This window comes from Euleptes europaea, chromosome 3 (genome assembly GCF_029931775.1).
Source record: "Euleptes europaea isolate rEulEur1 chromosome 3, rEulEur1.hap1, whole genome shotgun sequence".
NCBI classification, from domain to species: Eukaryota; Metazoa; Chordata; class Lepidosauria; order Squamata; family Sphaerodactylidae; genus Euleptes; species Euleptes europaea.
The window spans coordinates 2,627,348-2,651,795 of NC_079314.1; the positions used below are offsets into that span (position 1 = coordinate 2,627,348).

At 49.8% G+C, this 24,448-nt stretch overlaps 2 protein-coding genes across 2 annotated transcripts in view; both read left to right on the forward strand.

Moving 5' to 3' along the window:
• Positions 1 to 24,448, forward strand: part of APOE (apolipoprotein E) — a 276,148-nt gene that overhangs the window by 25,804 nt on the left and 225,896 nt on the right. The window lies entirely within an intron of this gene.
• NECTIN2 (nectin cell adhesion molecule 2) lies at positions 5,761 to 24,098 on the forward strand. Its single transcript, XM_056847780.1, has 6 exons — positions 5,761 to 5,795; positions 12,267 to 12,655; positions 17,705 to 17,998; positions 19,336 to 19,453; positions 22,535 to 22,683; positions 23,621 to 24,098. The coding sequence occupies exons 1-6, from the start codon at positions 5,761 to 5,763 to the stop codon at positions 24,088 to 24,090; spliced, it is 1,455 nt and encodes a 484-aa protein (XP_056703758.1). The 3' UTR covers positions 24,091 to 24,098.

Below are 24,448 nucleotides of genomic sequence, written 5' to 3' on the forward strand. Positions count from 1 at the left end.
CTGGAAAGACAGGTGCTGGTTGGGAAGATGGAGGCCTTGAAGGACAATTCTGCTTCCCGTTTCTGATGAGGTTCAGCTGACTCAGTTAAGAGCCTCAGGGTTATACTGGACCCAGTACTAATGCTGGAGAATCAAGTTAACGCAGTTGCAAAAAAGGTTTTCTTCCAGCTCAGCCTAGCTCAAAAAAAAAATGGCCCCTTACCTTGATACGGATGATGTGGCCACCTGGATCCACGCCATGGTGACATCGAGACTAGACTACTATAATGCTCTATTACACCCGTCTTCCCTTACAGTCAACTCGGAAACTCCAGCTGGAGCAGAATGCCGCAGCTCGGCTATTATTGGGAGCTAGATGGAGCAGGCATATCACTCCCATTCTACTCCACTGGCTGCCCATCAGTTACTGGGCTCAACTTAAGGTATTGGCTATCGCATATAAAGCCCTGCATGGCTTTGCACCTCCTGTCTGCAAGGCTGCCTCTCCCCCCCGTGCTCCACCACAACAGCTTCGCTCATCTGACCAGGGTCTTCTGCAGGTGCCAACCTGCAAATGGGCAAAATCAACAACTGCCCATAGACGGGCCTTCTCCGTTGTGGCCCCTGCCTTGTGTAACAGCCTGCCTAAGGAGGTCAGGAAGGCTCCCACCCTCCTGGCTTTCTGCAAACTATGCAAAACTGAATTATTCAAGAGGGCTTTTCTACGCAGGCAATGGGGTAGGCACTGGGCAAAGTGATCCATGAAGTTACTTGGACAAATTATTAGGGACTGCGGCCTATACGGCTGTGTATAGTTTGCTGTAAATTGGATCCTACTGTGTAATTTTGTATCATTTAATGTGATGTGTTCACACTTAACGCTTGGCTTCGGTTCTGTTTTTAGACTGCTGCTTGGTTCTACAACCCTAATCCTGTCGCACTGTTTATTGAATGTCCTATCCTGTTGATTGCATTGACTCACACTGCCTTGCGTCCCTGTGAGAAAGGAGGACTACAAAGAATGTAAATAAAGATAGTGATAAAGAATCAGATTGTGTGCTTGGTAGTTTCAGAAGGTAGCTGTGTTGATCTGCAGTGGAAGAGAAAGATTCAAGTCCAGGAGCACCTTCGAGGCCAACAAGATTTTCAGGCTATTATCTTTCAAGAGTTGAAGTTCCCTTCACCAGTGCGTGTGCTTGTTTTCCACATGGGTGAGGTAGCAGCAAGTGTGTGTGTGTGAGATTCACAACTCAGCCAGTTGGGGTTCTAGGTTGAAGACCCCTGATTTAGATGATGCAAAGATAGTCTGCTCTGAAGACCCTCTGTAGAAATATAGTTTCTCCTGTGGCTGAATTTACGCCAGGTACCATCAAAATCTCCTGGGGCTCACATTCTCCAGCCTTTTCCCCCCTAGGACGGTAAAACCAATCAGGGGGACATGACTCCTTCCACGCACTCCATGCATTAGCTGTCTTGAGCCGTGGCCCAAATGCAGCACAGGCTACTTGTGCATCTTCAGGCGGTTGCAGCGATGATCTGACCACAGTGCAGGGTGTTTGTTATCCAAAGCGAAGGCAGAAGTCCAACTGGCCTTGCACTTCGGCCCTTGGTGTGAAGAAGCTCTTTGGATCTCAGATGCTGTTGCTCAGTCTAAACAGTACTTAAAAAACACAGCCACCACCAGCTCTTAATCCAGTTTCCCCAATGTGGTGCCCCTGGGCACCATGGTGCCAACCAGTAGTTCCCTTGGTGTGCAGTGAGTGTGTCAGAAATTGGGCAGGTCCATTGTGAGGCAAAACAATTCAAACAAAAGAGTTTTCCACAGCTGCAATAACAGGCAGCCGCTGACGGGTGAGTCCCTGGCCACTCCTCCTTCAGTGTTTGGTTCCCCTTCCTTCCTTCCTTCCTTCTTCCTGGGAGATGTGAGGAGGCAAGTATTCCATTTGGCTCTGCCTCCTTCAGCAGCCATTTTGGGTTTGGCCTCACCTCCCGTGGCAGCCATTTTGGAGTGGTCCTCACTGCCCCCTCTCAAGATCCCCCAGGTTCCCACAGCCTCAGAAAGGCTGCTCCCCCCACCCCACCCACACAGCCTTTCTGTTTGCTGTGCATGTTTTCTCCTCCTCGTGGTGGGCCAGGAGCTCGGTGGGCCGCAGTGGGTTTCCTTCCCCACCTTTGCCCACTTTTCTGTGCTGTTCTTGACTCTGCAATTGGGGACGTTTTCCAGCTCTTCCTCTCCCACCCAGGGCTGGCTGCTTTGTAACAAATCTCCAGAACGCATAAGCCGTCGTCCTAAACTCTTTGCCGCACCGATTAATGCATAGCCTCAGTGGTGACTTGCCACATCGATGGCCCTTGGGCCGGTTCTGCCTCCTAAAAGAGAAAATGGCACTCCAGTTCCTCGGTTCGTGCAGGATTGGCGAGACTGTTTGCATCTCAGGCGCCTGAGCTTCTGTTGTATTCTGGTTCGAGATATAGAGCAGGGAACTAAGAAGTCCCGACAGGAGTAGGCCCACGGTCTCCTTAGCACACGTCTCCGCTGGGCTGTGAAGTGTGAAGCGCTTATTAGCTGGAGTGTTCTCTCCATCCCACCCCTTTACCCCCAGGGTAAACACGAGCCTGCCTTGCCACTTCCCCGCTTGCCATCCCCTCTACCTGCCAGAGGTGTGTGCGCTTGTCTGGGCTAATGCTGCAACATACCTCAGGTGCGCGGAAAGTTGTCATACAAGATGTTAGCAGGATCCCCCTGCGGGGCCGCCCCCGCCGCGGTGCTGGCCTCTGAATGAGAAAGTAGGTGGAGTTCTCTAGCTCTGTGGGAAGGTTAGGATTGCTTCGCTCTGATCTTTATTTGCAGGTTGCTGGGCCCGGGGGATTGTGTCTGCTAACTATGAAACACTTCCGTACTGGGTGTACCACCGCATTCTCGGACAATCCAGACCTTGCGAGATAGAACTGTCACCAGGGAAGGGCCCAGATGTGTTTGACAGAGGCAAATCCAGATGATACTCTTTTCTTCCCGACCCCCACAGGGCTGAAAATAATGGCTGTAAATGGAATCGCCTGCAATTTTGTTGTCCTTTGATAGTATAAAAATCTGCCATCTTAAGGGTGGAGTGCCACTCTGCTCATAGAGTAAGAAGGAGAAGAAAAAGAGTTGGTTTTTATACCCCACTTTTTCTCTACCTTTAAGGAGTCTCAAAGCGGCTTACAATCGCCTTCCCTTCCCCTCCTCACAACAGGCACCTTGTGAGGTAAGTGGGGCTGAGAGAGTTCAGAGAGAACTGTGACTAGCCCAAGGTCGCCAAGCAGGCTTCATGTGGAGGAGTGGGGAATCATACCCGGTTCTCCAGATTAGAGTCTGCCACCCTTAACCACTGCACCACCTGGCTGAACCTGCTTTGCATATTAGCAATAATAGGAGTTTGTTGTGTGTGTATTGAACATATTCATAAGGGGAACACTCTGGAAATCCCCACACGCTTCCAGATCTTCCCCTTCTCTGAAGTTGTTGTGGATTTGAACAGGGCAACTTTGTCTTTGACTGACTCAGCTGCTGTCAGCGGTCTTTTCTTGGAGGTTTGTTAAGTTACAAAGTCCTGATTCTCTGTGAGCTTCCTTGTTTTGGGTGCCTCGTTTCTTACTTTCCTGACTGGCATGTACCATCCAATTTACTATTAGGTACCTCAGCCATTCTCCTTCTATTTGACATGAAGCTTCAAGGTAAATTTTATAATGTTGCAGAATCAATACAAACGTGCAAGAAACCAACAAAATTAAAGGATTTTCCCAGTGGCTTTTCTGGTGTAATGGCCACCACTCATGTGCCCTTAAATACCCCGGCAAATCGAAGTGTTCTTAGTGAGCGCAAGTCATTGAAGTAGGTGCCAGGCAGACAGGTGAGGGGAGGGAGTTCTACAGGTGGGGTGCCACCACAGGAAAGGCTGTGTTTACCTGGTTGGGGCCACTATGAGCAGGGCCTCTGAAGACCAAAACCAACAAGAGCTTACAGCTCTCCTGCCCCATTTAGGACTTGCAGGTGCTCTACCAGGGAGCCATGGCCCCTCCCTGATTCATCTCTCCTCCACAACACCCCTGTGAGGTAGGCTTGGCACAGAGTATCTGGCCAAAAGTCACAGGTTTTCTGGAGCATCTTGATAGGTATTCCCTTGTGTAGTACATTGATGTTCCCCAGGCTTGGAGAAGAAGCCAGTCAACCACACCCTCTCTGCCTAGCCTACCTCACAGGGTGGTTGTGAGGATAAATATGAAGGGAGAGAACAAGCATGTATGCCCCTTTGGGTTCCCATTGGGGAGAAAGGCTAGGCTAAAAATGGCTAAAAATGAAAGTAAATGCTAAAAGGCTAAAAATGAAGTAAATGCGAAGTACCCTGGAAGCTGTAGCAGCTGGAATTTGTGGGAGCTGGTGCCGGTGGACCTCAGGAATGCCCCTGCCTTTGCTCCGGTGTGTCCCGTTGCTCTGTGCCCTCCACCCCCAGCATCCCATTCTGAAATGCCTGCCATGCCGCTGTGGATGGGTAGTAACTGGCCTGACAACTTCTCATACCTTGGGGTGGAGAGAGAGAGGAAGAGCTTGTTCTCCTCGCTAGGCACGTTGATATGAGCCTTGGAAGAATAACTGGTTGAATTTCAGCGAGTGTCTTACGCATTTTTTTTAACAATAGCAGGGCGAGAACTGCAGACTCTTCAAACTCTGAATAAGGCCATCTTAATTCCTGCTGACATGTAATTATAGCAGGCATTTCAGTGGAATCTCTTGGTGAGCATGATATGGAGCTCACCTAAGCTAAGGAAGGATGCTTGAGTTTAGTCTGGTCATGAGGCTCTAGAACAGGGGTGCCAGACATACGGCCCGCCGGCCCAATCCAGTTCCTTGGGAGCTGTTATCTGGCCCACGAGCCAGCCAAGGCAGCCACCCACTCACCCCCAGTCCCGAGGGGTCAATTATCAAAGACTGATAAATAAAAGAAATTATTGCAAAACTGTTATAGTTTTAAGCATGTTTGTATTTTAAGTAAAAATGAAGTTAAAAATAATATCATTAATGGGCTTTGCCTGTGTCTTCTATAAAGTTTGTATCTCTGGTGCCTGGTATTAAATTTTATGGGACCCATGGCCTGGCCCAACCAAGCGACTTTTATGTCATATCCGGTCCTCGTAACAAATGAGTTTGATGCCCCTGGTCTAGAAGTCCCCAGTTTATGGCTTGGCTAAGCCAGGAACTTGCTGGTTTGCCTTAGGGAAGCTGCCATCCCTCAGCTGGGCTGTGTGCAGTGGTGCTTCTGGCCTGTCTGCAGGTGATATTGCATGGATTACCAAGATAAGAGCAGTGTTTTGAATGGTAGAAATGCAAAGAACTACTTTTATTTCTTATTTCAAAAGGCATTTCTACCGCTCAAAACACTGCTCTTACCTTGCAACCGGGGTCTCTCTTCCTGATCTCACGTGCCCACCCCCTCCGCTCTGCTGGAATGGTTCGCGTTGCTTCTGAGGTTAAGACTATGTTGGATTCTTCATTGGTGGCTTTCTTTTGGGGGCAGGATTGGGCCATTGAGGAAGGATGGGAGATGTGTGTGTGTGTCCAGGAAGGGCATAGGCAGGGTTGGGTGGATTCCATGGGTCCATAACTGTGCCACCAACTGTGGATTTTGGCATCTGTTGCGGAATTCGGCTTTTTGAGAACCTGTCTCTTAAGTTTCTAGCCCTCATGGTAAAGAAACCTGCCTCCCTGGGTTGTGGAGAAATGAGTTTGAGAATGCATGGGCCATGTCGAAAGCCAGAAGTAGCTGTGTGGGGGGCAGGTAAAGATCAAAAGGCAAGGGCTCCAGGCCCCATATAGCTTTATCCTCCTTCAATTTACTATCCGATTGAACTGGAATATGAAAAATTATATGCAGAGCTGGTTTCTAGTGAAATTGCGGCAATCGGCAGTTTACACTAATGCGCAAGAATGTGCGCATGCACACCCTGCCCCTGAGGCTGGACTATGGCAGCATCCATCATTGCCTTGATAGCTTTCGCGTTATATACATTTTTCCTCACTGAGTTTTTTGTGGCTACAGCAGAGTTCCTGGGGGAAGCATCCATTTTCGCCGTTTAGCCGGCGAGCGCAGCGAACAAAATGGGCGCAGGGGTGTGCATTAAATGGAGCGCGGCTTGATTTGCCATTGTAACCCAGGGAGCCCAGATCCTGGTGCTAAGAGTCTCCCTGCCTGCATCCCTGCGTGTGCCTTGCCCTCCAGGGGCCCAGTGTGCCAGCACTCTTCAATCTGCACGCTCTCTTCTTTTTACTTATTCATGGCCTGCCCGTCGGAAGAGATCCTTGTCTGGTGCACGGCCACTATCGGGAGTGCTTTTCTTGGGCAGCCAGAGATTCTCAATGTGCTCCTACTAATCTTAAGTTGACAGTTGGAGATGCAGTGGGGAACCCAGTTTGGCACTGTAAAGAGGGCTGACCCTTTTTTTGTGTGGCTTCAGTTTTGTAATGGTTTGGAGCAGAAAAACCCTCTTTTTCACACTATGCTCATTTCCCTTCCCCTTTAAAGCTCTTTCCAAGGGTGAGTATTCCTTCCTAGAAGCAATGGATTGTGGGGAGCCAGTGTGGTGTAGTGGTTAAGAGCAGCAGACTCTAATCTGGAGAACCGGGTTTGATCCTCCACATGAGCGGCGGACCCTAACTTGGGCCAGTCCCAGTTCTCACCCCACCTACCTCACATGGTGTCTGTTGTGGGGAGAGGAAGGGAAGGTGATTGTAAGCCGGTTTGAGACTCCTTAAAAGGTAATGAAAATTGGGGTTAAAAAAACCAACTCTCTTCTCCTCCTCCTCCTCCTCTGTAGTGGGAGATTTCGGTGTTGCCTGCCAGCCCAGACAGTTGGGTCCCACATCAGTGGGTTTGCAAAGATTTTGTACTCTGTATCAGTGAATGTGGACTTGCTCGTAATTGCTAGAATGAAGTGGCATTCTTGTGCGCATTGGTTCTGAGGTCAAAAGCTTGGCCGCGGGGCTAAATGGGCGCTAGTTACAGCCTGCGACGCAGACTGCCGGCCGCATTGGCTTTCCTTCCAGGCAGTCAGCTGTGTCTTTGCAGTCGCAGGCTGAGCGAACGGGTTGGCCACCCTGGACTGTTTTTGGCATGGTGAATTGGAACCTGTTCACACTTGGGTGTGAGAATGAACGGGTGTTGAAAGGGAAGCCAACCTCCAGTTATGAGCAATGCTGGGTGTAGCCAGCATCTGAGGCCGAGGGACCCCCTAGTAGTAGAGAGACTCTCCACCCTGTTTTTTGTGGACTATCCTACGTCAGTGGCTGTGACCGCACTAGGTATTCCCACCGATGTATTAAGAGTTTGAAACTGTTACAAAAAATACTGTTCGTACTTTGTTTGGCCCCTTTAGCTGTGAAGACGTCTTCCAATCATTTTTTAGCCGAGGCATCCAAAAACCCTTTCAAAGCGATGTTTTTTATAACATTTCCAAACTCTTGATACATTGCTGGGAATACCTAGTGTGGTAACAGCCTATGTAGCAGCATCTTGAGTGTACGGCGGGGCCTTCTGCACCACTGGCCCCTGCCCTCCGTGTAAGGCTCCTGGACGTTTGGTGTTGAGAGCAGGGCTGGCCCCACCCAGGAAGCAGAGATGGATGGATTTCCCAAATCAAACTGGGTATTAAGGGGCACGTCATGGACTCAAAGAATCAGAGTTGGAAGGGACCACCAGGGTCATCTAGTCCAACCTCCTGCACAATGCAGGAAATTTACAACTACCTGCCCCCCCCCACACCCCCAGTGAGCCCTACTGAGTGCCCAGAAGATGGCAACAAAAACCCTCCAGGATCCCTGGCCAATATTGCCTGGAGGAAAATTGCTTCCTTGACCCCAGGGTGGTGATTGGCATTACCCTGGGCTGGGCATGTAAGAAAGGGCCATAAGAACCAAACCTTGACGCAACCCTTCCTTCCCTCCCTCTCATGATCTGCCTAAGTTCACAGAATCGGCGTTGTGTCTCCTGGTATATTCTGCATTTCTGACCTGTGTGGACTTCCCAGCTCTAATCAAGCAAATTACATTTTGCACCATCCCTCTCTGCATCCTGGCTCCAAGTGGCCCTTGGCCACCCCACCCCCCAGCCTTCTGACCTGGATATTTATTTATTTATTTATATTGTCTTTATTTATTGGATTTATATCCTGGCCAAGGCCAGGCTCAAGGCGAGTAACCACATATCATAGGAATACAATAAAAACATCCAAATCCATACAATATAGTTAAAACCAACAATTCTGTTAAAACAGCTAAAAACATGGGCAGATGGCACTCAACTTTCGTGCCCAGGGGCCAACTCAGAAGGGACCCCCCCCTCCCCACACTTGAATAATAAAGAGGTGGAAGGCGGGTGGGGGGAGGACACAGGAGGCCAGCTCTGATGGGAAACCTTTGCTGCCCTCATCTCAGTCTTGAAGGCTCTGCGGAACTGAGTAAGATCCCGCAGGGCCCTGTTCTCATCAGAGAGAGCCCCACCAGGCTGGGGCCGGGGCCGAAAAAGCCCCGGCCCTGGTTGAGGACAGCCAGACGCTTCTCAGGCCAGGAACCACCAATATATGGGCTGATAGACCTTTATTCTCATTTGTGTCTGATGAAGTGAGCTTTGACTCACAAAAAAGGCCACACCCTGGAAAACGATGTCGGTCTTTAAGGTGCTACCGGAGTCAGGTTTTATTCTTCCGTTAACACCCGGCTGCCCACGGGAAACAGTGTGTTACAATGATATTTCTCTTATGTGCTTGTTCCTTCGCTCTGTATCCAAACCATGGCTGGCACCTCAAAGCAGGGTCTCATTGGTGTGGACACTGACAACTTCCGAGTGCTGCTTTTTTTGAGTCCCGGAAGAAAATTCTCCATTGTACCTCCCAGTTTAAGCATTCTCCTGACCCCCGGTGCCGTCTTAGTGACTCTCTGCCCCCTGGCCTTCGTAAATCAGTTCCAAGATACAAAACCGCCCCTTTACATCCACCTCTGTGTGGCTAGCATTGCCACCTTTTAGGTACCACAGCCCTGTAGCTGTGGGCAAGGCACCCTTTCAGGATTGATTGTCAGGTGGGACAAGATTCTCTAGAGAGCCAGTGCAGAACAGTGGTTAGAATGTCAGATTGCAACAGAAGAGACTCGGGTTCAAATCCCTGATCTCCCTTGCAGCTGCTGTCAGTCTCTGCCAACCCAACCTACCATACCGGGCTGTTGTGAGGATAAAATAAAGAGTAGTAGCTTACCTGCACCAACCCATTCTCCATTGGAGGAAGGATGGGATGAAAAATCTAAGTAAATTGCCCACTTCTTGGGAATAATTTTATGTTGCGGGGAGGAAGCAGTGTATATTCTGCAGCCAGCTTTTAAAAATTTGCTGGAGTCATAAACGCAGGACAAAGGAGAATGCCTGCTTTTTTTTTTAGTTGCAGAAAAGGGTTGTGGGCCTTTGGTGTGCACGCCCAGTAAGGAGGCCCATTTAATTGAGTGGGCAAGTCAGCAGCTTCACATGAGCTCTGCTCTTGTCGGGTGGGGCAAGTCTGCCCAACTCGGCTGGTTTTCCTTTGCAATCCCATTTAAGAAGCTATGGTCAAATTAGTCACCGATTTCTATGCAGATGGCTCAGCTGCAGCCCAAAGGCCTGCGGGCTGTTGGGCAGGCTTGACCCTGTTTATACCAGCATCTACCATGTAGCAGGGCCGGTCCCTTCTGAAGAGGCTCAGAGCTTTGCTAACATTTTGGGTGGCTCTGCTTGTGATGTGTGCTGCAGGCGTTTCTAATGGAACCGACCCACCCAGGACTTAGCAGTGAATGTGAACCTCCATGCCCAGGCACAGTCTACCTGATAGTGAGGCTAACCTGCAGGTGACCATCTTACCTCATTAGCTTTATCTGTGGGAGGGGAATAGCTGTTTAAACATTGATTCTGGATTATCTTAGCCTAGGTTATGATCCAGCTTTACTATCCTGTTGTACTACACTTAGGGTTGTGCCAACTCCATGCTGGGAAATTTCTGGAGATTTGTGAGTGGAACCTGAGGAGGGTGGAGTTAGGGGAGGGAGGGGCCTCAGTGGAGTATTATGCCATACAATCCACCCTACAAAGCAGCCCTTTTCTCTGGGGGAAACTGATCTCTGTTGCCTGGAGGTCAGTTGTAATTTTGTGAATTCTCCAGGCCATACCTGAAGGTTGGCAACCCTAACTACACTGTGTATTCTATTGCCTGCTCTTTAGTATTAGCTAAGCAATAAAACCCACTATCCACATCAGACCATTAGTCGGTCAAGCTCGATGTGGTCAGCAGACTTCTAGAGAGATCGTTCAGCTAGCAGGGGCTGGGAGATTCTTTAAGAGGAAATGATCCTCTGCAGCATGGATCCATCACCACTCAGCAAAGCAGAGCCTGAGATCTCCCCCCTCCACATTGCTCTCAAAATATCTTTCTCCTAATGTACTTTCAGTACGCTGCACATTCACCTTTTTTTGCTGACTTAAGGTGACCCCATGGGCTTTTCAATCCAAGAGACAGTTTAGGGGTGTTTTGCCATTGGCCTTCTTCTGCATGGCGACCCTGGACTTCCTTGGTGGTCTCCCATCCAAGTACTCACCAGGGTTGACCCTGCTTAGCTTCAAACCTGATGAGATCAGGCTATCCTTAAATGCGAAGGATTCTTTCCTTTCTCTATTTGCAGCGTGCCCTTATTCCTTCAACTTTCCTCTGTGAAATCCTATCATGCCACCCCCAGAAGGAAAAAGAAAAGAAATCCCAACTCCCATTTGGAAAAAGTTTCCAGAATCTCTTCAAGGGATCTGCTGTGCACCCCTTCTCCTCCCCCCAACTGGTGGCTGCAGAACAGCATGTGCTTTCTGTGGAAGCGGGCATGGGGGCTGCAGGCATTCTTCTGAGGAAAAGGAGGCGAAGAGGGCAGCCAATACAGGATGTGATGGGGTCCCTATTATTGGGTAGGCGGCTGGCTGGCGAGGCAGAGCGGGTGCGACCTCTGTTCCGGCCTGGGTCTCTTGGCCTGAAGACCAAGAGGCTCTTGGTGGTGACTGGTGGTGGTGGGGAGGCGAACATCTTGCTCTGCCCCTGGAAAAATAAAAGAAGCAGCTGCGTTGGGGATTCCTTTCACTGCTTCGCATCCTGAAGACCTGTTTGCCTTCACGGAGCTGTGTCTTAGCCAGGCTTGTCTGGGTTTGCACAAGTTATTTGGGGAGCTGGGGGCTGGGGTGAATTTTGTGGAGTTGAAGCAAAATGGGACAGGAAAATGAGAAGCGTCCTCTCTCTCCCCCCCCCCCCCAGTTATGAATGAGTGGGGATATGAGCTTTCAAGTGTCAAAGCTCCCTTTGTCCGAAGAAAGAGTTGGTTTTTTTACCCTGCTTTTCTCTACCTTTAAGGAGTCTCAGAGCAGCTTACAATCACCTTCCCTTCCCCTCCCCACAACAGACACCTTGTGAGGTTGGTGGGGCTGAGAAAGTTCAGAGAAAACTGTAACTAGTGCAAGGTCACCCAGCAGGCTTCTAAATAAATACTTGGTTGGATTTGGCATACCAGGAATTGAAGCAAGTTCTCATAAAGTGGTGCACAAACAGAATGTGTGCCTGGCAATTAACTATAACCATCTACAGCCTCTTGTAAAAGGATCCACATGTCCAGAGATGGTATCAGGGCTAGTCTTTGGAACAGGAAGTCCAGCCCCACACCGCCCCTCCACTCAGAGACTTATGTGTTGTCTTTGGAGTGTACATTGCCATCAAAAATGGGGGACCCCTCCCCCAACGACCATGAAACTGCAAGCATCCTTCAGTTCCATAGTTGCTGCCTCAGGAATAAAATCTACAACATATGTTAGCCCGTATATGTGTGTGTGTGTGTGTGTGTGTGTAAAGTGCTATGAAGTCACAGCCAATTTATGGCCACCCCATAAGGGTTTTCAAGGCAAGTGATTAAGCGGTTTGCCAATTGCCTTCCTCTGCGGAGTCTTCCTTGGTGGTCTCTCATCCCACCCTGCTGAAATCTGATGTGCTTGGGCTATACCATGAGGCCTTCCCTCATTAGCCCACCTGCCCATGCTTATTAAATGTTAATGATCTGTGGCCTTATCAGGAGGGAGGGGAAGGGGAAGGCATGGTGGGTTGTACAATGGTCTTCTGTCCACTCTCCTGGAGGCAATTTTTTCCATTTCCCCAGGCGATCATGCATGTGGTTGGTAAGACACAAACCTGCTCAAAGCCATACGTGTACATAGAAGGATTAATTTCTTGGCCCCTTTCTTTTTTCCAGTTGTACTTGCCCAGAGGGTGAAGGTTCAGGATGAGATCACAGGCTACGTGGGGCAAGAGGTCACCCTGCCTTGCAATTTTGCAAACACCAGCCCCGACATCAAGGTCAGCCAGGTCACCTGGGTGAAGGAGGCGGGGACAAAGAAGCAAAACGTGGCAGTCTACCACCCAGACCACGGGCCCAGCTACCCAATGGAGAAGGGCAGCGGGCGGATCCGCTTCCAGGCTCAGTCCCTGCAGGATGCCACCCTGGTCATCGGGCCCCTGCGCATGAGCGACGAGGGCATCTACACCTGCGAGTTTGCCACATACCCACTGGGGAACGAGGATGGCATCACTCACCTGATAATACTGGGTAAGGACTCGGGTTCTGCTGTGAGAACGCACGCTTGCTTGGGTTGGAGCCTGGGTGTGTGGTCAAGCTGTTCCCAGGCAGGCTGGCCATCTGTGCAGGCTGATAGCTTAGTTACAAAAGGGAAAACTTAACCACACCACAAGGCTGTATACTAAAATATACTTCCTCCATGGAGTTCAGAGTGGCATATGTGGTTCTCATCCTTACAATATGTGGTAGGTTACGCTGTAAGAGAATGACGCAAGATCAATCAGCAAGCTTCATTGCAGAAGGGAGATCTGAACCCAGGTTTTCCTGGATGCTAGTGTAAATCCCTTACCCCTACACCACTCTGACACTTTCAACATTGACAGCCTAAAAGTCGGGGCTTTTCACCCCACAGTTGGTAGCATAAAGCTGCTGAACGGAGCATTTCTGCATCTGGCTATGGGGACTGGTAGCCACCAGGATTCCTGCTGCTCTGAAAGCCGTTCAAGTTCAGAGCAGGGCACATAGGTTCTCTGTTTCCTTCCCTTCCCCCAACAACCATCCTGTAAGGTAGGCTTGCTCTTCCAAGGCTGACCAAAGAGCTTCATGGTTTAGTAAGGATCTGTACTGTAGTCTTCTCTGCTTCCTGTTCTGTCAGTCCAGTCTGGTGGCTTTTCAGTCTACTTTCCCATCTTCGTCTGCTGCTGAGCTGGGGTACATTCCAGAACATTCCCGGGTGCATAGTAACTTTTCTTGTAGGTGCTGGTGAGGCCTGTTGACTCAACATTGTTTTCCTGCCCCTGTGCATTTGCAAGGTCAAGTGAGTCGGGGGTGTCTTTCTGGGAAACTTATCTGCGATTCTGCTAATCGGTGAATTCTTGACCAACTTCTAATGGTTCTCTGAAACAGATTTAAAATCTTCATGTGCACACACAGCTGGTGCGGTGTCGTGGTTACTGTGTCAGACTAGGATCTGGGAGACCCAGGTTCGAATCCCCACTCTGCCGTGGCAGCTTGCTGGCTGACCTGGGGCCAGCCACACACCCTCAGCCTGACCTACCTCACAGAGTTGTTGTGGAGATAAAATGGAGGGAGAGGAGAATAATGTAAGCCATTTTAGGTCCCCACTGGGAGAGGAAAGGCAGGGTGTTAAAGAAGGAAAGAAATTTGCTTCTCAGCTTGGCAGCACTCCTCGTAAGATGGTGTAGCATCTGAGCTTGCTGCATGTGCCTATTCTTACGGGGTGGGGGATACTTGATCCTGTCCATTCTGCGTAACCCCAAACAATGACTGGGCTCCCTCCTAATTCTGTGTGATATTTTTGGAGATGCCGATTGTCTTCATCTGACTGTGTTCTGACAGGAGAGGATCTGTACATTTTTAAAATTGGCTCCTTGGGGCTGTTTTAGTTATCAAGCCGCTTAGAACACTTTCCCCTGCTCCTGCTTTCCAGCACTGCGAAGTAACGGCATATCCTAATTCCTTGAATTAATTATGGACAGTTCATATCTGAAACCTGGGAGCATATAAAAACGGTAATAAACTGTTACCCAGCTGAGTATACACACACACACACACACACACCCTCCACCACCTGGAAGGGCTTTGGGCTACTGAGACCCGACAATACATTGTGTTCAAAATGACTGGTGCGCTCTCTCGCACAGGGAAGGCACTGTGTTGTCATTAAGGGCCCTTGTTTCTGCTTTTAAATTGAACCAGAGAAGGGGCTCCCTGGAGGTGAGGGACCCCTCTACCAGCCCCCACATTCACTGTACATTTAGCTCTTGGAAGCTTGGGAGATCAGTGATATATAAAACTTACCAGTTTAATTGTTTTTTAGAAGTAAACTTTATGGAGTATTTACTCCCCCCAAAATCCATTTTGACTACTTAGCAACATTATCATCATAATGGCGCCATACATTTTATTTATTTATTTTATTCTTATATTCCGCCCTCCGTGGCAAAGCTGGGCTCAGGGTGGTTCACAACAGAATTGCTAATAAATACAATAAAAGTTACAATAAAATCACGCTAAAACAGTTCCCATAATAAATCGAAACCAGCACCAAAACATCATCAATAAATGGCCTCAACAATAAATAAATAAGATGGTGCTCCTTTGTAGTCGATATGCTGCCGCAGGGCCTGCGAGCGGAAAGGTCCCCCTACATAAGGGTCAGTGATAAATTCACAGAACAAGGGGGTGGGGGGGTAGGGAGGTCAGCACTGAGGGAATACTGTAGCTGTCCTCAACCATAGGCCTGGCGGAATAGCTCTGCCTTTCAGGCTCTGTGGAATTCCTTAAGGTTCCTCAGGGCCCTGGTCTCATTAGAGAGACTGTTCCACCAGACAGGGGACAGGGCAGAGAAAGCCCCGGCCCTGGTGGAGGGCAGCCGGACACTCTTTATCTATTCTTTATTTCGGCTATCTAAACAATCCATTTACCATGTCTTTTTTGTTTTAGTGCTCGTACAGTCCTTTCTGTAGTGGTAGTGTGTAAGCACAGGCATGCTGGAAAATTGTATCAGAATGGATAGGGTTACCAAGTGCCAGGTGGTGGTGGGCAAACCCCCGCCAATCCACCTGGCTACCCGGAAGTGCCACCTCGCAAGGGGCCGTCTACCACTCAAACTTCAAAGGCCCCTTTGCGATGTAGCACTTCCAGTTGTAACGGAACTGTCAGCGCGATCTTTCCCTACCTCTGCCTCAAAAACCTCCCTCCAGGGGAGACGGGGGACCTGGCAACCCTAAGAATGTAGTGCTTGTGAAATGGGTTTTGATGCTGCAGTAAAGGGTCCTCAGTTCATGTCAGATTCTTGTGGGATGTTTAATTATTTTTTAATTTTAGAAAATTATTTTATTTATAATTATAGAGTCCTTTACAGATGCAATAGCAATCTCATTTCCATAAATAATATAAAAAGAAATTTAAGAATGCAAAGTAAATGAAAAAGAAAAAACTTTCATCAGTTGTGAAAGCCAGTCATGGGGATATGTGGGTGCCCTGATTCTAGGCAACAGGGAATGTGGAATTGCAAAATTCATGTTGAGAAGGATCTGAGCCTTTAAAAAAAAACAAAAAAACAAGACACTCAATTTCTGGCCTTTATCACCAAAAAAGGTACACTTGAAAAAATGCAAGCAATGCTTCCTAGAAAGCTGAGCCCAGCAGGCTTCTGGTATTGGCAATAGACCCTTTGCTTGCCCCTCCCCACAAAACCAGCAAAATTATGCTAAGTAGTACGTTTCTAGCCCTCATTTTTAATGGGGGGAAACTTAAAATCCATTCTCATTTCCCACCAACGTTTTTCTTTTCCAGAAGAACCTCCCCAAAGAGTTCCAAACTGTTAGGAAATCTGAATTACTTTAAAGTCAGGAAGGATAACATGAGATACCATCACTTCATATTATGATAGTGTCAGTATTATTCATAATATCGCTGCGGTGCTCCTTTGCCCGCCAGCTTGGCAGCCTTTCTTAGCTTTGGAAGATAGAAGAGTGTTGCTATGGAGAAGCAGAACCGGCGGTGGGGTGGGGTGAGGGACGAGGAAATATCAGGCTGTCTTTCAAGTACCTAAAGATAAATCCTAGCCGTTAACTTTCACATCCAGTACCTGAAGCTTGAAACCTAACTGTGCTGCGTAAACATTAACGGGGTGCTCATTTTGATTGAGTGTTGACTGGCTGGCACCAATGTTTCCACCTGCCAGTACGCATGGGGCAAGGCTCTTTACTCCCCCCCCCCACACACACACAAACATATTCCCCTCCAGTGTGAATAGCAATAGAGGCATTGGAAGACCCAGCCTAATTGGCAGTTCAGCTCCTAGGAACAGCAAAAGGCACCTGAACCCCCCCCCCACACACACACACCTGCAGGTGACCAGCAGGTGACTCCAAGGTGGATCCCTTTAGGCATCTCAATCCTATTTGCAAGAGGGGCAGTTTCTGCAGCCAGCAGGATCTTGGGGTGGAGCTTTTTGTGGAATGACGCATTCCAATGGTGGTGGTGGGGGAAGGCATAAATAAATTTTTTATTTCCGGCTAGTATGCCAGATAAAACAGGTAAAACAGAAACTGGCCATACAGAGTAAATGTTTACAGCCAAGGCCAACAAAATTAGGAATCACCCAATTTTACATTTCCACCGATAGGGGAGGGCATAAACTGAATCCTACCTGGGAGGAAAGTTTTCATTTTTCTCCTGCCCTTTCTCCTAGAAACATCAGGTGGCAAATGTGACTCTCCCTGCCTTCATTGGGGGTGGGTGGGTGGGGGGTGTCATTCGCATCCACTCCTTCCCCTCCCAAAGTGGTAGAGTCCAGAGAACAGCTTTACCTGTTGATTTTGTATGAGGGTATGCTGGAGATGAACTTCTGCATGATCTCTCTGGAGTCCATACTTTTTTTGGGGGGAAGGGGAGTTGATGGAATGGATTGACTTCGACCCCCCCCCCCCGGTCTTGATTCCCATAAGAGAGAGGAGCTACGGTGCACGGAAAAGGGGGACACCCTGTGCCCCTGGGTGCTGTGCACCGTGCCAGGTGGGAAGTCCTGGGGAGGCTAGATTGGGACCCTAAGCCTCCAGTTACTCACTGGAAGCCCTTCAGTGGTTTCCAGTTCTCAGTATTACCTTGACCGGGGGAGATTGCAGGCACTGTTTTGGCCATGGAAATTGGTATTTTGCAAGGATCCGCTTGTATAAGCAGTGTGAATATGGGAGAAGGAGATTTGGGGAGTGTGTCTGTAATTGTGGGGGAGGGGAACAATCACGGGTGTAATATTTTCCCCAGTTGTGAGCCTTGTTGCAGTTTGATTTGACTCCAGCAGCCCCTTAAAGACCAACAAGGTTTTTTTTGGGGGGGGGGGGTACGAGAGCTCGAAGGCTCATTCCTGAAAATCTTGTTGGTCTCTAAGGTGCGGCTGGACTCGAATCCAGCTGTTCTACAGAAGACCATCGCGGCGACCCTCTTACACTGTCTTGTTGCAATTTGGCTATCTTTCCACCCAAAAAAGCCTCTGTTTTCCGCAGCATACCCCCACCTGTTACTCACTCCCCTTTTTCTCTCTCTGTCTAGCCAAGCCCACCAACTTTGCAGAAGCCCTGGAAGTGAAAGCCGGGAACGCACAGGTACCCGTGGCTACCTGTACCTCAGCCAATGGGAAGCCTGCTGCGCACATCACGTGGCAGTCGTACCTGAATGGCAACTTCACCACTTCGGAGGTGACCAACGCGAATGGCACAGCGACTGTCACCAGCCACTACTTGATGGTGCCCACCAAGGAGGCCAACGATCAGCGTATCTTCTGCCACATCGAGCAAAAGGCCCTGGCGCAGCCAGAATCTGTCCCAGTCACGCTCTCCATATTATGTGAGTGGCTTTGGAGACTGGGGATGGTTGGACGAAAGGGGAAGAAGAAAATATTCAGCTTCTAACCCAGGGGTATCAAACATAAGGCCTGCGTGCCGGATCCAGCCCCTTGAGAGCTCTTATCCGACCCACGAGCCAGCTGAGGCATTCCCCCCCCCCCCCATGATCTGGGCTGGCGAGGCATGGCCCAACTAAGTGACAATTGAGTTTGATACCCCTGTTCTAACCAGTTGACTTAAGTTGCTGAAGATTTGCAGAGCAATGAATATGAACAAAATCAGTCCCTACATTGAAGAGCCGACAACCTAATTTTAATGGTCAGAAATTATCTAGGTGGGGGTGGTCCCTTTTTTTTGTTTATTTATTTATATTAAACAACAGAAATAAATTACCGAGAATCCATAACACTTAATAAAAAGCAAAATCAAACTGTCATGATATGATACAAAAAAAAAAGAATATTCTAAGTGAATTACCCATAACAGAATCACTCTCAATTTTCATAATCACAAAATTCCAAATTCTTGTGAAGAGTGGTCATAAATCGGTTCTTGTAGGCTATCCGGGCTGCGTGACCGTGGTCTTGGTATTTTCTTTCCTGAAGTTTCGCCAGCAGCTGTGGCAGGCATCTTCAGAGGAGTAACACTGAAGGGCACACTGTCCTTCAGTGTTACTCCTCTGAAGATGCCTGCCACAGCTGCTGGCGAAATGTCAGGAAAGAAAATACCAAGATCACTGTCACGCAGCCCGGATAGCCTACAAGAACCGATGAACTCTGACTGTGAAAGCCTTCGACAGTGGTCATAAAGCTTGTTAAAAAATTACAAAAGGGTATTGATACCCACTATGACCCTTGAGGCATAATAGGGTGATGGATACAGGAGACCCTTGCCATTCATGCCTTGCATTTGCACAAATTTTCATTTCATCTGTGGTCCGACCACATGATGTGGTCTTCCATCTGTTTTCACTCCCACCACACTCATAATCACTAGATTTTGCAGGAAATTTGGTGGTTTTGCTACTGGGCTGCAGCAGAGGCCCCCGCCCGCCAGCATTTGCGAATTTTGCTGCTGGAGGAGATCCTAGGAACAGATCCCTGCAATTGACGAGGGTCTACTGTAGGATAAAGCATGGCTTTGTGAGAAATGCTCCCTCCAAGACCTCCGCTTTCCTGCCCTGCTTCGCCTTTGGCCAAGGGAATACTTGGGGGGGTGAAAATGAGACCTGGTTACAGTTTGGGTTTTGCAGCATGGCAGGATGAGGGAATGATAGGAATGATTGCTGGTGACTCCCCCCAGCTGACCACTGAGCATTTCTTTTGGCTTTCCATGCAGACCCCCCCGAAGTCGTCATTCAAGGCTACGACGACAACTGGTATTTGAGTCGCGAGGAGGCTGTGCTGACCTGCAGCGCCATGGGGAACCCCCCACCCACCAACTTCAGTTGGACCACGTGAGTCTCAACCCCATTTCTTTCTGCTTAAAAGCACACATGGTTTTATCAGAGCATCGAAATAAAACTTGACTGACTGACACGGTTTTATACAAATCTACCAAAGCACGGAGCTGGCCAATGAGGACATAAATAGTCTGTTCAGCTCTCTCACAGGGGGTAATTGTTTGCTATGTACCGTTGATCCTGATTTAAGACGGAGAATGATTTAAGAGGGAGGGCATGTTGGCCATCTTCTGTGCATGGAGTAGGGGTCACTGGGTGTGTGTGTGGGGGGGAGGTAGTTGTGAATTTCCCGCATTGTGCAGGAGGTTGGACTAGATGACCCTGGTTGTCCCTTCCAACTCTATGATTCTATGAATGGGCACAGAGACAGCTTCTCCCTGGGTAAGATTTCTCTGGAATTCTAAATGCACAGAAATGGCCTGAGTTCTCTACAATTTATTTATTAATTTAAAACATTTATTAGCCGCCTTTCTTCCTTATGGAGCTCAAATCGGCTTACAATATACCGTATATACTCGCGTATAAGCAGAGTTTTTCAGCCCAAAAAAAGGGCTGAGAAAGCCGAACTCGGCTTATACGCGGGTCAATACGGTAGAGGGGGGAGGAGGGAGGGGGGAACTTACCGCCGCCGCCATCGCTGCCGGGCCCGCGCACCTTTCCCCGGCTGGCAGCGGCCTTCCTGGGCCGGCAGGAGGCCCCTGCAGGCCGGGCCGCCGCCGCGCCCGCCTTCCTGCAGCCGGCAGCGGCCTTCCTGGGCTGGCCGGAGGCCCCTCCAGGCTGGGCCGCCGCTGCCGCGCCTGCGCGGCTTCCTCCGGCCGGCAGCAGCCTGGAGGGGCCTCCTGTAGGCGCAGGAAGGCCGCGCCGCCGCCCCCGATTCGCTGGCTCTCCCGGTGAGTAGGGGGTTCAGGGGCTCTTCCCCCTCCCCCCCTTGTATGGCACTGGGGTCAGGGTGGGTTGGGGTGGGTCGGGAGGGCCCGGGAGGCCGGCGGGAGGGTGACCTGGGGCAGGGGCGAGATCATCCCTGCGCTCTAAAATGGCGGCCGCCATTTTAGAGCGCAGCATTGCCGGTAAAGGGAATTTCTTATTGACCCTCAGCTTATACGCGGGTCAATAAGAAATTCCCTTTTCTGGCCTCAAATTTGGGGGGGGGGGGTCGGCTTATACCAGAGTATATACAGTAGATAAAATACATAGAATACGTAAAATACATAAAGGAATAAAATTTTAAATCACTCTATAGGACTGTTAGTAAATTAATCAAATGCAGTCCTAAATAAAATCCTCTTCAAGCTGCCCCCTGAAGATCAAAATTAAGGGGGCCAAGCACACCTCCCTGGGGAGGTTGTTCCATAATTGTGGGGCTGCCACCAAAAAGGCCCTGTCACATGTGCCCACCACACGAGCTTCTTTGATTGGTGGAACAGTCAGGAGGGCCTCTTCCTGTGATCTTCATTCTCAGGCAGGAACATCTAGGAGAAGACAGTCATTCAGATACCCCAAGCCATGTAGGGCTTTAAAGATCAAAACCAACACCTTGAATTGGGCTCGAGAGTGGACTGGTAGCTAGTGTGATCGCTCTAGTGTCTGAGTCCCGTGCTCACTGTGTGATATTCTCTCTCCCCCACTTTTCAGGTTACTCCTGTTAGTCCATGAGGAGTAGAAACTTGCTTTACAGAAAATGCAAACCTTCCTGAGTTGTCTGCACCTGTTTCCACTGTAACAGGGCTGCACAATCTCTGGACACTCAAACCTGGTACTACCAAAAGCAGGGGTGTCAAACATACAGCCCAGGGGCTGGATCCGGCCCCTTGAGAGCTCTCATCTGGCTCGCAGGGCAGCCAAGGCAGCCATCTCCCCTCAGTCCCAATCTGGCCTGGCCTGACCAAGTGACATTTATGTCATATCCGGCTCTTGTAACAAATGAGTTTGACACCCCTGGCAAAAAGGTTAAAGGAGGGGCATTGAGCACAAGGCAGGCCACGATATTTGGCCACCAGGCTGCATTCAACTGGGTGTGTACCAGGATGAGTGGATCTGTTCCAAAGAACTGTGGGATCATCCGTCCCGGTTGCGTCTTCTCTGCTGAGAGATCCAATACCACTTCTCCTTTAGTGTTGGGGGAAACGGCTGACTCCGTCACTGTGGAATGAGGCCAGGATGATTGTGCAGGGCTTAATGGAGAAAAACTTCCTTCCATCCTCCTCAGTTGACTCATGGCTGGGGGGAACCCCGGGGGAGAAGGATGTGGGCTCCAGCAGAGGGGCGTGCCAGACTCGGAGCAGGGGGCTGGCACAAAGTTTGTGATTTGGGCAAGGGTCTGGCCAGAGCTGTACAGATGGCATTTATCCAGGCTGCACAGAAGAGGCGTTTCTCTGACAATATAACTGACAATATATCGAAACTGTTGAAGTGGGAGAGCCAAAACGGGTGAGCTCAAAAAAAGTATCTGGAATTGTTCACATGGCAATTGGGGTCCGTACAGCGTGATGTAATGGATAGACTGGTGGAGTAGGACCCTGGGCGACCTGGATTCAAATCCTTCTACCATGGTAGCTCGCTGGGTGGCCTTGGGCCCGTTACAAACTTCTCAGCCTGGCCTACCTCACAGGATTGTTGTTGTGGGAGAATGGAGGAAGGAAGAGGGATGTTCTAAGCTGCTTTGAGTCCCAACTGTGGGGGGGAAAGCGGGAGATAAGTAAATGCAAATGTGATAGAGAATAATAGTTCTTTGTGTATTTTATTTTCATAAAAAGGTTTTTCTTGTCCCAAGTGATGACAAAATTTAGTACTGTGAAAATGATAACTTTAGAGCTTGGGTGGTGTAGTGGTTAGAGCAGGGGTGTCAAACATAAGGCCACAGGCTGGATCCGGCCCCTTGAGAGATCTTATCTGCCAGCTGAGGCAGCCCCCGCGCTCTCAATCTGGGCTGGTGAGGCACAGCACTGCCTGACCAAGTGGCATTTATGTCATATCCGGCCCTCATAACAATTGAGTTTGATACCCCTGGGTTAGAGTGTAGGTTGTATTTGCCGGCTTAACCTCTTCTCTCTTTCTCTCTATGTCTCACTTCACCAGGTCTAGTGGTCACCTTCCAAAGAATGTGGCTGTCAAGGGGGACAAGCTTGTGGTACGAAACGTGGACGCCTCTGTGAACACCACTTTTATCTGCCACGCCCTCAACAGAGTCGGGAGGGTGTCGACTGAGCAAGTGATCTTTGTACGAGGTGAGAACGGTGGGGTGGCAACCAAAATAATAAAGTCATGTGTAAAGGAATGCATGGGAAGCGGGAGTCTGGATAGGCGGGCGCTTTAGGGTCTTTCTCCCCCGCCCCCAAATACACAAAGTATTAAAAACTAGAGCTAAAATGCACAGGGTGGGGACATGGAGTGGGGCTGAGAGCTGAAGCTGGCCAGCCGAAGCCCTGGGTGTCATCTCCGTTGTTGGACAGAACCAGGCGGGCTGCTACATGTCGGAACTCTGCACCATCAACCCTGCAAAAAGTGCTCACATGAACACATGAAGCTGCCTTATACTGAATCAGACCCTTGGTCCATCAAAGTCAGTATTGTCTACTCAGACCGGCAGCAACTCTCCAGGGTCTCAGACAGAGGTCTTTCACATTACCTACTTGCCTAGTCCCTTTAACTGGAGTTGCCGGGGATTGAACCTGGGACCTTCTGCATGCCAAGCAGATGCTCTACAAACTGAGCCACATCTCCTCATTTCGAGTGTGTGTGTGCCGGTGGAAGGATTCTCGGCTGCCCTTTTCCCAGACTTGCCAATGGCTCTGCGTGTCTTCATGTCTTGGGGGATGGGATGCACTAGAAGACGAAGTGCATTGTAGGACAGGAGGTCAAAAAGGGTCATTAAATCCAGTTGGCCTGTTGCATTGTGGCATGTGTGGTATTGGATGTGCCGGCAACCAGGTGCATTGTGGGTAGGGGCGCCAGGAATGGTCTGGGCAGGCTTGCGTCAAAGAGGCTAGGAGACACGTTTGGCTTGCTGGCTGGCGATGGGTCCCCGCGACATCTTCTCCCCCCCCCTCGCCATGTGCCATTTTCATGGCTCCACCTGCCGCTCTGCCCCTTCCCCGGCGCTGGCTCTCCTTACCGATGCACTTCCCTTCGAGTGACCATCCCCATCTTGCTTTCTTTACTCAGACCAGCCAGCGAAGCGGCAGAGCGGCAGCGCTGGAGCTGTGGCTGGGGCCGTCGTTGGGGGGATCCTAGCCCTGGCTCTCCTGGGAGCCCTGGTTTTCTTCTTCGTGCTCCGCCGGCGCCGCCTCCAGGCCACCAAGGGCTCCTATGACCCCAAGACCCGGGTCTTCGGCAACGGGACTGCCCCACCTCCGGTCCGCACCTTTGCCGAACTCGACCGGCCTCTCAAAGCCGCTCCAGGACGAGGGCGGGAAGAGGAGGAGGAGGAGGAAGAAGAGGAGGAAGAAGAGATGCGTAAGGAGCGTCGCTTGCCCTACGGCTACCCTCCCCACCACCTGGAGGACGAGGAGGAGCACTTCGACCAGCTGGGGCCGATGTTGCGGCTTGGCTCCTCCCCCCACGGCTACGAGTACGACGACATGGAGTCCCAGCACGACGGCTCCATCATATCCAAGACTGCCGTCTATGTGTGAACCTTGTCCATAGCGGCTGCCTCCATGGGGAGAGAAAGGGAACTTTGGTCCTCCCAAAGAAATTCTTAAGACTCCCCTACCCCTATTTTTTAATTTATGGGCCCTTTTGAGGCTGGACTTCATTGGAGGGGAGAAAGACCTTTCTGTTAGCAAGGCCAGGCAGCTATAAGAGACTCCCTTTCAAATCAGCAGGGGGTGGGGAGACCTGCGAAGTTGGAGTTGCCGGAAGATTAAAAAACGAAAAGAGCCGGGGATTCTCCTTTCCTGGAGGATCTCTTCTTCTGTCATGTGTTCCTGCTGCTGCCTTAATGGGATTTTAATTTTTGTTTTTAATGTTGAAGGAGATGCAAAGCTGACT

Excerpts from the sequence above, each read along its gene's own strand:
- NECTIN2 (XM_056847780.1), top strand. The coding sequence starts at position 5,761 with ATGTCGAAAGCCAGAAGTAGCTGTGTGGGGGGCAG. Across the intron at positions 17,999-19,335 it reads AGTCACGCTCTCCATATTAT|ACCCCCCCGAAGTCGTCATT; the intron begins GTGAGTGGCTTT and ends CTTTCCATGCAG. Across the intron at positions 22,684-23,620 it reads GCAAGTGATCTTTGTACGAG|ACCAGCCAGCGAAGCGGCAG; the intron begins GTGAGAACGGTG and ends TTCTTTACTCAG.